Genomic DNA, 13358 nt, shown 5'->3' on the forward strand with positions numbered 1-13358 from the left:
AACTTCCTTCATCTCTGCCCCACATTCAGAAATTTTCCACCAGCCTCAAAATTGGAAAAGCGCCCAGGGACAAGCTTGCTTATTCCACTTTCCAACTGCTATACCACTTACAAAATTTTGTCCTAATTTGTTCAAAGAATTCCTACACTCAATTCTAACCATCCATTTGCCTGATTCTGGTTTTCCTGAAGACATCATGTAATACCAGACATAACAGGATATTCCTAAAGTGTTTACTCAGGGATCTTAGCAATCTCCCCTACATGCTCATTGAATCATCCAGACTCAATCCAGTTTTTATCTTCCCTCTTGCAACCTCCAGAACAAATCATAACCTTCCTCGTGGTACCAAAGAAGACCAGAAATGTGGTCCCCTTCCTTCTTCAGTATCTTCCGAGCTACTCTAGCATCCTATTTGCTTCTTGGGTCAGCGCCCTTTCCTAAACTACGTGTCTCCCCAGCCCCCAGCCTAACCTTCCCCTGTCCATTAATGACTGCTCACAGATGAAAGACACACACATGAGAAGGAATGCATTTTTATGGGAAGCATGTTCCAGACGGGAGAAGAACTACCCCAGGAACGGGTAAAGTTGGTGATATTCAAATCTGAGAATAGTTTGAAAGTGTTGTAACTGACAAACTGGAGTCGGAGTTAGACTCCTGCTTCATATTGTTTGCACTTTCCACTTTCACTAAAAATTTTAGGCAGCACTTTTCGTGATTTAGACAGGTTAAGTATGGAAGTTCATATTTTCTGCAGGCATTTCGGCATGTGCCTTGGTGAAGCTGGCATGGATTCCAAGACTCTTCTTGGTTCTTGCCATAATAGGATCTGTACAGGCCACCTGGGAAAAACACAGCCATGTTAATTCCTATGCAGCAGTGATAATAATAGGAGTGGAGAGGCATGATTTAAAGACAAGCCCTACAACTATTAAGAGCATAGGATACAGACTCAAAACCACCTCAATTCAAATCTGGATTCTATCATTGCGGCTTTTCATCCTCAAGCAAGGTTACCTCCATTCTCTGGCTCACGCTTGCATCATCTTCACAATGGGCATACCAACAGAGCCAACTTCTTAATAATTTTATGATGAATAAATTAACATACATCATATGCTCAGAAAAGTATCAGGCACGTAATAAGAAGGAATTAAATATTAGGTAGTGTGGTTGATATGAAAGTCTCTTCTTGAGGGTCCAGGATTTCAAGGACTGCCACTGGGAGCATGTACTGGACATGTTTTCAAATGCTCATTTGGATGTATATTTCTCACACACAGCTCTCATCATAGTTAACCAGCACCTACTTTGAGGCAAAGAACACTTATTTGAGCAGCTGCACATCTTTGTAGTCTGAAACATTTGTGCAAATATATACAATACATGTCTCTCTTTGTACTTTGGCCCCACAGAAATAGATACTGTATGTACATGGGCAGCACACACACAGAGGCACACATGCACAATTCATTTTACTCACTCATGCACATTCACACATAAATTGAGCATATATGTACACATGTATATGTACATATGTGTATACACATGAGCATCTATCACACACTTTCCACATATGGCTAAAGCCCATTTGTGAATAGTGATAGCTATGTATTAGTCATTGAGATCCGTGTATGTGTATATAGGCTCTTCAGCTGAGAAAGTTCTTGACACTTTGTCAGCATTCTGTAAATATAAGTTATCAAGTGGTATTAGGGCTTTCCTGGTGGCTCAGACAGTAAAGAATCCGCCTGCAATGCGGGAGACCTGAGTTCCATCCCTGGGTTGGGAAGATCCCCTGGAGAAGGGAATGGCTAGCCACTTCAGTGTTCTGGCCTGAAGAATTCCATGGACTATACAGCATGGGGTGACAAAGAGTCAGACCCAACTGAGCGACTTTCAGAATTAGTTACCTGTTGGATCTTCCAAGGACAAAGGAACCACTAGAAAGAAAATAATACTAACGATCACAACCATATACGTTCAGCATCTACAATATATCAAGCATTTTGCAAATCACATTTCACTGAACCCTCATCAAACCTTCTGTTATCTCCATCCTTTAGATGAAGACATTGAGGCTCAAAGAGAGCATTGTTCTGTCCACATTTCCATAGCTTGTATTTCAATTTCGGGACTATCCAATAGACTATGCTCTTTCTACTCTGTATCACATTCATGGTGTTAGTGTTAGTTGCTCAGTCATGTCCAACTCTTTGCAACCCCATGGACTACAGCCTGCCAGCTCCTCTATCCATAGAATTCTCCAGACAAGAATATTAGGGTGAGTAGCCATTCCCTTCTCCAAGGAATCTTCCCAACTCAAGGACTGAACCTGGGTCTCCTGAATTGCAGGCAAATTCTTTACCACTAAGCCATCAGGGAAGCCTCCAATTTCTGGTCTACATGATAGACCATGCTCTTCCTTCTCTGTATCACATTGCCTCTTTTATAATAGGATTTGTAGGAGAGGGTAGCATCTTCCTGCATGACATCTGCAGACAGAAGGCCTTCCACAACTTTCAACAGATAGTTCAAAATCCATAGCTTAGCATTCAAGGACCTTTGCAACCATTCACCCATTCTCTTCTTCCACATCAGTTTATCAGCATTCACTCTGCACCAAGGCACACATTCAGTGTTATGTATGTAGAGGTCTCCAAATGCCCACCCATATTAATAAAAATTGGGAAAAGCAAGTTTGATGTTATTTCCTGCATGGAAAAAAAGTGTCTTATTAGTTTTTTGACAAAAAAAGTAAAATTTTCCAGGTTTAGGTGATGTAAGAGAATGGAAGGGGAAGGAAGGAAGAAAAATGCCTCAGTAGCAGATACCCCATAGCACTGGGGTGCTGGCAAATGTATAAACTGCACCAGAAATGGGCACTTCCATCTGGAGAAGGCATTCATTTGCTGCTACGTCAGCCAGCTTGCTGGTTAACCAGAGGAAGGAGATAAAAATGGCACCCTCGTCCATGCTCCAGCATCATGGTACCACTGTTTCCTACAGTGACCCTCACACTCATCATGAAATCTCTCTCTCTTTTGGCACATCCTACTTATAGGAGGAAAGGAGCTTTGGGGGTTCCTTCCAGTTACATCTACCCTCTTTTGTCCAACATCTGAACTGGAGGACTTCCTGCTTCTCCAAAATCCATTGGATAGAAGGCAAGACACTCAAGATCTTCTCTTTCTAGTCACCAGAGAGTGGATAGGGACATAGATAACAAGAATGACAATCAGGCAAGCTGACGTTTCCTTTCCACATGAAAATCAGGTCAAGGCAGCCCCAGGAGAATTCTACTTGTTGTTCAGTCACTCAGTTGTGTCCGACTCTTTGTGACCCCATGGACTGCAGCACACCAGGTTTCTCTGTTCTTCACCATCTCCTGGAGCTTACACAAACTCAAGTCCATTATAGCTTTTCACTCCTTCAGCTGTTCTGACTCTGTATTGCCCTGCAGCATAATAACACTCACATCAAGTTAATGTCACTGTTGATCCTTCCATCTTCAAATTGAAGTCAGAAGAGACCTGGTCTTAAATGCCAGCATTGTCCCTGACCTCTGGATCTCTGGCCTGAGTCTCCCCATGAGAGAAATGGGAACAGGAGAGTTTGCACCTGATCAGGAAATCTCAACTGTGTTTGTGAAGAAGGAGGTTAATTAGATGTGTCATAATTTGTAATAACCTAGAGTTTCCCAGAAAACACTCTTCAGGGCTCTTCCTTAAGTGAGGCACACAACCCTGCTGACCTCACATTCACCCATAGATGTTGCCCAGCTCATTTTCCTACACTGGACTTGTTTTAAGAGCAAGTTAAATATTATAAATTAAAAAAACACCACTTATGTTCTTAACTCTTCTAAAGAACTCCATCCAGAGTTAGAATCAATATGATAAATGACTTCTCTGCCGTATGTGCTCCCTAAACATGATCCTCTTCCATCTACCTTCTAATGTTTTTCCTACTCACACATATGTTTTAGACATAAGTCATTTATATGTCCATTCACTGAGTAAACATTCATCAAAATCTGCTCTGTACAAAGCACTCAGATAAATACCAATAATACAGAATTTTAAAACAAGAGTCTTAGCTTTCACAAAGTTCAATTTCACATGTATATGTTTGGGGGTGATGAAAGGAAAACATGACTTTGATTATTCCAGAAAAGCTTGTACAGAACTGTTCCTGCCCATTAATTCTGCCAGGTGAAAGTATTAAACAGTTAAAGAAACAACACTATGTACAACTTTTGAAGCATTGAGTCCTGTCTTCCAGGCTGTCTTCCTTCCTTCCTTTTTTGTTGCTTTTTGGGGGGGCAAACCCACCTGTGGTTTCTGCTATTACAACATGGAAACTGAACTTTAACAAATATGAGAAAAAGTGTATTTCAAGTAGGTAGGCTGAAACAGGATGGGAACAAGGGGTAGGTAAGTGTGAAGCAGAAAAAATAAGGGGAGGGGAAGGAGAGGGGGGAAAGAAAAAGGAGAGGGAGGAAAAGAGGAAGAGGAGAAAACACTAAGCACATTGACTCTGAATTCAATCCCAAGAAAGGAGAGACAACCTTGGTATTCTATAAGGTTGGGTTGAGACCACTGCTTTGTCTCTCTGTACTGTCCAAAGTTTTATGGGAGAGCCTTGAAGACATTCCAGCCTCCTGATTTCATTTATCCTCACTGCCTACAGTTATATCTACTGTTCTTCAGGGCCCCTGAAAAATCATAAGCAAAAAACTTTTTAAAAAAGAGCTTGAAAATATTACTGCATATTTTCCATCCAGCATCTGTCCTCCCCATTTCAACAGATGCAGCTCTGCTGTGATAAATTTGACTGTCTTCCTCAACTTTATTCATCGCCAAATTCAGGCTAAGCCAACCTCTTCCTACATAAAGCCTACATACACTCTGCTTGAATAACACACCTACGTGGACCAAACACTTATCTAAAACTCCCAGCCCTGTCTCTTCTGAATACCGATCTAAGGTTCAATAATAAAACTTAACACAAACATAACACTGGCCAAGCCATTCAACCCTAATTTGCAGTGTCAATCCAAAATGTAGCCCAACTATGAACTTCACTCTACCACAGCTCCCAGTTCTACCCAACTTCATCCCAGCTAAAAAAACAAAAACAAAAAACAAAAAACACAAAAAACCACCATTCCCTCTCCAGACTACAGCAAAATATTTGTCCAGCCCAATTCATTTATAGAATTTATAGACTTTCTCACCCTCTGCTGATACCCACTTATTTTTTCAATATTCCTCTATCTCTAAGGTCACATACTATCCCCACTACAATGCACTCTCCAAATTTCAAATTACCATTGATTCTTCCTATAGCTCCCCAACTTGGATCTAATCTCTCACACTAAATCCATGAATCAAACTTCCATCCCAATTACCGCATTATCTGAAATGCTTCATTCGACACTTCACTATCCTAGGAACAACAAGAACAGCAATCTTAAATTTATTTTGGCAGAGCAAAACCAGGGCGATCTTGACATGAGATGAATCTTGGGAGTAACATTCTAAACCTGAGACCAGAAAAGGCTTTAGGTAGTGCCTACTATATGTGAGTAGGAACCATCTCAGAAGTTACCAAGATACCAACAGCACAAGCAAGACCCCAGAACCTTTGAGAGAGGTCTGAGTTACCTGGAGTCTTATGAACCAGGATCAGAAGGATGGAAATGGTCATTAAACAAGGCTTCATGACTGATATATCCAGAGAGAATGGAAGGTTGTGTTGCAGGGGACTGAATAGATATCATTGCAGTAGGACAAGGCCCTCCCTTTATTAGTTTTGGAAATGAGCCAGGTTTGTGTTCAGTGAACTAAAAGAGATGAGACATACCTGGGGTTAGCCAGGCAGAAGGATAACACATATCCCATGTCTAAGTTGGACACTCTGTGTAAATGTGGAAGATTTGCCAGCAGCACCCATGTCAAAGTGGGCTTTCCTTCCCAGTCAGAAAAAAAAGGCAAATGAGAACCAGCTGGCATTTTGTGTGAGATAAATTAAAATGAATGAATAAGTCAATTAAACAAGCAATCAATGAGAAAATTGACACATCACTCTAAGAAATAAAGATTCCTTTTTTAAACATATGTCTTTATTTTCTTAATAGTAGAATGTCCCCCTCTATCAGTTATACTTACTGTATACCCAATCCTATACTAGGCATCATGGAAGAAGAAGGAAGGAAAATGAAGAAAGAAAAGATGGAGAAGAAAAATTGAATGAGAAATGTACATGGATGAAGAAAGGAAGAGAAATGAGGCAAAAATAATGAGGCATATTTACCATGAATCTACCATGTACCAGTTTCTATACAAAATACCATGGTATAGATATGAACACTTACTACAACACTATGAAGTTAGATAGTATTTTCCACTTCACAGATGAGGACAAGAAAATTTGAAAAGATGTTGTAAGATCCCGAGACCACATATCTAACATAGCATAGAGTCTAGAAACAATATCTGCTTTTGAAATTCTGAATCTGTGAGTGAAAGGGCAGAAAATGAGAAATAAAGGAAAAGCATATGCAAGTTGCTAAAAACAGAGACTAATTGCTGTTTTAGACAATACATTTTTAGTTTGGGGAATTCAGTGCTCTTCCCTTGAGAAACGGGAATGAAAGGATTTTCTAGAAGAGGTCACATTGACTTTTTATTCCAATATATCATGTGGAAGATGAATGGATAAGTCTGGTGTTTTGAACAAAAGCCTAGAAATAAGGGAAAATGCTCTTTGAAAAGCCTAGGATAGGATTTCCATAGCTTGACATGAAAAGGCAAATGAAACTGGATTAGCCCTCACAAAAGCAAATGGAATTGTGCTACTCCTCCCACTGTAAGCAATTATAACACAGGAAAAAATATAGAAAGAATAACTGCACTTCACTGAATTAAAGACAGAGCAGAAATGAAAAACCAACCTATGAAATGTGAGAAAATATTTGCCAACCATATATCTAATCAGATTTAATATGCAAAACATAAAAGAAATTCAATAGCAAAAAAATCAAATAATCCAATTTTTTAGATGGACAAAGGACCTGAATAGACATTTTCCCAAAGAAAATTTTCAAATGGCCAACAGGTACATGAAAAGGTGTTCAAAGTTACTAATGATCAGGAAATGGAAATCAAAACTCCAATAAGATATCACCTCACATCTGTGAGAATGGCTATTATTAAAAAGATAAAACAAGTACTGACTAGGATGTAAAGTAAAGGAAACACTTGTTCACTGCTAGTGGGAATATAAATTGCTTTAGACACTATGAAAAACAATATGGAAATTCCTTTAAAAAATTAAAAATACTGAACTTTCAATGGCAAAGGAACAAGAGACAGAGATGACCTTCCCCTATGGACAAATACATCAAAAATTCATCTTGCGTGTGGAACAAATTCTACAGAATACCTTCTGAATACTGACAGAAGACCCTAGACTTCCAGAAAGACAAGCCAATCTCATCAGAATGAGGAAGGGCAAAAGATAATGATAAAAAAAAAAGAAACAGAAGATACGTGACCCGTGAAGTTCCAGATGTTCAAGCTGGATTTTTTTTTTTTTTTTCAAGCTGGATTTAGAAAAGGCAGAGGAACCAGAGATTAACTTGCCAGCATCCGCTGGATCATCAAAAAAGCAAGAGAATACCAGAAAAACATCTATTTCTGCTTTATTGATTATGCCAAAGCCTTTGACTGTGTAGATCACAACAAACTGTGGAAAATTCTTAAAGAGATAGGAATACCAGACCGCCTTACCTGCCTCCTGAGGAATCTGTATGCAGGTCAAGAAGCAACAGTTAGAACTGGACACAGAACAACAGACTGGTTCCAAATCAGGAAAAGAGTACATCAAGGCTATATATTGTCACCCTCCTTATTTAACTTCTATACAGAGTACAGTCAATCTTAAAGGAAATCGGTCCTGAATATTCATTGGAAAGACTGATCCTGAAGCTGAAACTCCAATACTTTGGCCACCTGATGCGAAGAACTCACTCATTGGAAAAGACCCTGATGCTGGGAAAGATTAAAGGCAGGAGGAGACAGAGGATGAGGTGGTTGGATGGCATCACCGACTCAATGGACATGAGTTTGAGTAAACTCCAGGAGTTGCTGATGGACAGGGAAGTCCGGGAAGCTGCAGTCCATGGGGTCGCAAAGAGTCGGACATGACTGAGCGACAGAACTGAACTGAACCTGCACCCAGAAAGGGATTTGGGAGGGAGGAAACGTTTTGGTACTCTCAGAAACCCCCTCAGAGGCGGGGACAGGGGAGAGCATCGGAACCTCAGAGGGGAGCGCAGCGACAAGAGCTCAGAAGGCAGAAAGTGAAAGTCGCACAGTCGTGTCCAACTCTTTGCAATCCTATGGACTATCCAGTCCACGGAATTCTTCAAGCCAGAATACTGGAGTAGATAGCCTTTCCCTTCTCCAGGGGATCTTCCCAATCCAAGAATCAAACCGAGGTTTCCCGCTTTACAGGAGGATTCTTTACCAGCTGAGCCACAAGGGAAGCTGCTCAGAAGGCAAAATGGAGAGAATTCACCACAGAGTTACTGCCAAACAGCACTTCATTCTAGAAGCAGCTTACACGGCCATGCCACCGCAGAGAGAGGGGACAGCATGCTGAGGCTCAGGCTTCAGGAATCAGACCCCAGGGAAAGGACCAGGTTGACTGCCCTGAAGATGCTCTGAGGCGGCTAGTAGGACATAGCTGAGGGAGTCCAGGGAAGCCTGGGCCTCCCTTAGAAGCAAGAGATCCTTGCCATAGGAATGCTCTGACTCTGAGTGCTTGCAGAACCCGGGACCCTGCCTTGGCTGAGGGCCTTAGGGGGATGAATCAGCTGTGGTCTGCAGCTCCAGAGGTAGAAAAGCTATGGAAGTGCCAGAGGTGGAGGACGGGAGGCTGCTATGGCCTCAACCCTAGGGGTTACGGTTGTCACCAAGCTGTGAGCAGGCACGTGTCACTGCTCACATCTTCCTGGGAGCCTGAGCAGCCTGGCTCTGCCAAGGGACTCACAACCCAGAGTCAGGTCCCCTGGGGAAGCTGGCCACCCGCCTCAGACTGTGGCGACGTCCCTCCCACAGTTCTCAGCCACGGCAGGCACTCTCCCCACACACCCCAGCTCTGTCTGCTGCACCCCTCCCTCTGCTCACCCCAACTGAGCGAGTGACCTCTAATAAGACCCTGGAGGGCGGCCTAGAAGCAGTGCACAGCCAGAACCAACGCAGAGCCCCAGGGGATGTGTGAGCAAAGGAGAGAAGGGGAAATCACTCCTAAGTTGCAGGTGCAGTGGCTAAATCCCTGCAACTAGCCTGAGACTGTGGGCTTTAGGGGCAATTGCAGACTTTGGGAGGGCTTCCGAGGTGGTGCTAGTGGTAAAGAACCTGCCTGCCAATGCAGGAGATATAAGAGGATGCAGGTACGATCCCTGGGTCAGGAAGATCCCCAGGGGGAGGAAATGGCAACCCACTCCAATATTCTTGCTTGGAGAATTTCATGGAAAGAAGAGCCTGGTGGGCTACCGTCTATGGGGTCGTGAAGAGTTGGACATGACTGAGCGACTTCACTTTCACTTTTCACTTTTATGCATTGGAGAAGGAAATGGCAACCCACTCCAGTATTCTTGCCTGAAGAATCCCAGGGATGGGGTCGCAAAAAGTCGGACACGACTGAAGTGACTTAGCAGCAGTAGCAGAGCGACTGGAGCATGCACGTGCTTATGAGTGGGATTGCTGGATCATACAGTAACTGTTTTTTGTTTTTTAAGGAAACCCCAGGCTGTTCTCCATAGTGGCTACACCAACTTACATTCCCACCAACAGTGTAGGAGGTTTCCCTTGCTTTTTGTCCACACCCTCTCCAGCATTTATTGTTTCTAAACATTTTCATGATGGCCATTCTGACTAGCATGAGGTTTTGATGTGCATTTCTTTAATAATTAGCAATGCTGGAGCATCTTTTCCCTGGCCCGTGGGCCATCTATATGTCTTTTTTTTTTTTTTTTTTGAAGAAACATCTATCTAGGGTTTGTTTCTTTTTTTTTAAATTTGGCTGCATCGGGTCTAGGTTGCCACACATGGGATCTTCCTTCCATCATGCTAGGTCTTCTGATGTGGCAAAGAGAAAACTTTAGTTGTTGCCCATGTGCTCAGTAGTTGTAGTGAATGGGCTTAGTTTCTCTGCAGGGTGTAGGATTTTAGTTCTCCAACCAGGGATGGAACCCACATTCCCTGCATTGGAAGATGGATACTTTACCACTGGACCAACCACCAAGGAAGTCCTTTCTATCTGTTTGTTGATTTTTTTTGTTTTTGTTGTTGTTGTTGTTGAGCTGTATGAGCTCTTTGCATATTTTGGAAATTAAGACTTGTCAGTCACATTCTTTGCAAATATTTTTCCCCATCCACAGGTTGTCTTTTCATTTTTTTTTTTAATGCTTTCCTTTTCTGTGCAAGGGCTTTTTCTAAGTTTGATTAGGTCCCATTTGTTTAGTTTTGCTTGTATTTATTTTGCCTTGTGAGACTGACCTAGGAAAACATTGCTATGATTTATGTCAGAGGATATTTTGCCTATGTTTCCTTCTGAGAGTTTTATGGTGTCATGGCTTATATTGGGTTGGCCAAAAACCTTGTTCAAGTAACTTTTTTGGCCAACCCAATATTTAAGTCTTTAAGCCATTTTGAGTTAATTTTTTGTATGGTGTAAAAGTGTTCTTGCTTTTTCAATGATCCAGCGGATATTGGCAATTTGATCTCTGGTTCCTCTGCTTTTTGTAAAACCAGCTTGAACATCTGGAAGTTCTCAGTTCACATATTGCTGAAGCCTGGCTTGGAGAATTTTGAGCATTACTATACTAGCATGTGAGATGAGTGCAATTGTGCGGTAGTTTGAGCATTCTTTGGCATGTGAGATGAGTGCAATCGTGCGGTAGATTGAGCATTCTTTGGGATTGCCTTTCTTAAGGATTGGAATGAAAACTGACCTTTTCCAGTCCTGTGGCCACTGCTGAGTTTTCCAAATTTGTTGGCATATTGAGTGCAGCACTTTCACAGCATCATCTTTCAGGATTTGAAATAGCTCAACTGGAATTCCATCACATCCACTAGCTTTGTTCATAGTGATGCTTTCTAAGGCCCATTTGACTTCACATTCCAGGATGTCTGGCTCTAGGTGAGTGATCACACCATCATGTTTATCTGGGTCGTGAAGATATTTTTTGTACAGTACTTCTGTGTATTCTTGCCACCTCTTCTTAATATCTTCTGCTTCTGTTAGGCCCATACCATTTCTGTCCTTTATCGAACCCATCTTTGCCTGAAATGTTCCCTTGATATCTCTAATTTTCTTGAAGAGATCTCTAGTCTTTCCCATTCTGTTGTTTTCCTCTATTTCTTTGCACTGATCACTGAGGAAAGCTTTCTTATCTCTCCTTGCTATTCTTTGGAACTCTGCATTCAAATGGGAATATCTTTCCTTTTCTTCTTTGCTTTTTGCTTCTCTTCTTTTCACAGCTATTTGTAAGGCCTTCTCAGACAACCATTTTGCCTTTTTGCATTTCTTTTCCATGGGGATGGTCTTGATCCCTGTCTCCTGTACAAAGTCACAAACCTCCGTCCATAGTTCATCAGGCTCTCTGGGTGTTCATTGGAAGGACTGATGCTGAAGATGAAACTCCAGTACTTTGGCCACCTCATGCAAAGAGTTGACTCATTGGAAAAGACCCTGATGCTGGGAGGGATTGGGGGCAGGAAGAGAAGGGGATGACAGAGGATGAGATGGCTAGATGGTGTCACCGACTTGATGGGCATGAGTTTGAGTCAACTCCGGGAGTTGGTGATGGACAGAGAGGTCTGGCGTGCTGCGATTCATGGGGTCGCAAAGAATCAGCCATGACTGAGCGACTGAACTGAACTAAAGAGTGATCTAACTTCATTGATTTACATGCAGCTGTCCAACTTTCCCAACTATACTTGCTGAAGAGACTCTCTTTTTTTCCCTTGTATATTCTTAACTCCTTCGCCAAAGATCAATTGACTGTAGGTCTGTGGGTTTATTTCTAGGCTCTCTGTTCTGTTTCATTGATCCATATGTCTGTTTTGTGCCAATACCATGCTGTTCTGATTACTAGGTGTAACTTTCTGAATCCAGCTGTTCAATTGCCAGATCCTAAACAAGCAGTGAACATGACTGCCTCCCAGTTCTAAAAGATACTAAGCCTCAGTCCGCTCAGTATACAATCTGATACTTGTATTCCCAGTGCTGACTTAATATAGTTCATTAATGGATTTTGTATGAGAGACACACAGGGAAATATAAAAGCATTTATGCAATAGTCAGTCCTCATGAGGTTTTAGAGGCTTATGTTCTCACAAACATAAAATCAGCCAAACAGCAGCACTCATGGCTATTATGTGAACTTTTAAATTAGCCTCCAGTCTTAAAGTGAATATTTATACTGACAGCCAATATGAGTGAGGGTCCTGCATACTAAAGACCAAGTTTAGAAAAATGGAGACTATCTAACATCAATAAGAACTAAAGTATCACATAAGAATTGATTGCTGATTTATTAGTCATTGAAATTTCCCATTCAGATTTACATAGTTCATTGCAGAACTCATATAGGACTAGATAAAATATCTAAAGGAAATGGATTTGCACCAAAATGTCTAAGGTTTGGACTGAGGAAATTGAAGTTCCATTACTTCTATCCAGGGACTCATATTCACAGTTTCAGAATTACATAATTAACTCCTCCCAAATTAGAAAGTTGGAATTCAAGGGGAACTGAAAAGAGCATAGGAATGTAGGATTTACCCATTGGCATTATTTCCCTGTGCCCCAAGTGTATGCATCCATGGCTTTTCATGTAACCTAAGAAGCAATATCTTTCAAGTGAAATGAATATAATGAAAATCTTGGAATCATACCACTTCTACATAAGGACCAGATGTTTCAGTAAATAATACAAAGATGTGCTGATTGTTAGAAATTTAAAAAAAAACAAATTTTCTTTACAGGGAATACTGAGGCCCACATCACCTCAGACCTGATAGCAAATGAACATTGTAGAACTTTTGCCATCAGAGGATAAGAAATACTATTCAGTAATAGAATGCATGGTGTCTAGATGACGAGAAGTGTTCCCATTGGCTAAAGCAGATCCTCAAATGGTGATCAAAGCCCTACTGAATTATACCATCCCAGCGCTTGGAATTCCTGAACATCTAGAATCTGAGACAAGGTTTGTTTCAATGGTAAATTGGGGACTCTATAAAACTTTACAGATACCAGTGCTTATCATGCTCCCT

At 41.4% G+C, this 13358-nt stretch overlaps 1 protein-coding gene across 1 annotated transcript; it reads right to left on the reverse strand.

The window, feature by feature from the left end:
• Positions 1-600: 600 nt before the first annotated feature.
• DEFB116 (defensin beta 116) lies at positions 601-5733 on the reverse strand. The gene is made up of 2 exons (XM_020915930.1): positions 5673-5733; positions 601-845 (listed from the first exon to the last, which is right to left on the reverse strand). Exons 1-2 carry the CDS (start codon positions 5728-5730, stop codon positions 601-603), a joined length of 303 nt encoding a protein of 100 aa, XP_020771589.1. The 5' UTR covers positions 5731-5733.
• Positions 5734-13358: the final 7625 nt, after the last annotated feature.

The sequence above is a fragment of the Odocoileus virginianus genome, chromosome 9 (assembly GCF_023699985.2).
Source record: "Odocoileus virginianus isolate 20LAN1187 ecotype Illinois chromosome 9, Ovbor_1.2, whole genome shotgun sequence".
NCBI classification, from domain to species: Eukaryota; Metazoa; Chordata; class Mammalia; order Artiodactyla; family Cervidae; genus Odocoileus; species Odocoileus virginianus.

Excerpts from the sequence above, each read along its gene's own strand:
- DEFB116 (XM_020915930.1), bottom strand. The coding sequence starts at position 5,730 with ATGAAGCCTTGTTTAATGACCATTTCCATCCTTCTGATCCTGGTTCAT. Across the intron at positions 846-5,672 it reads CCTGGTTCATAAGACTCCAG|GTGGCCTGTACAGATCCTAT; the intron begins GTAACTCAGACC and ends TGTTTTTCCCAG.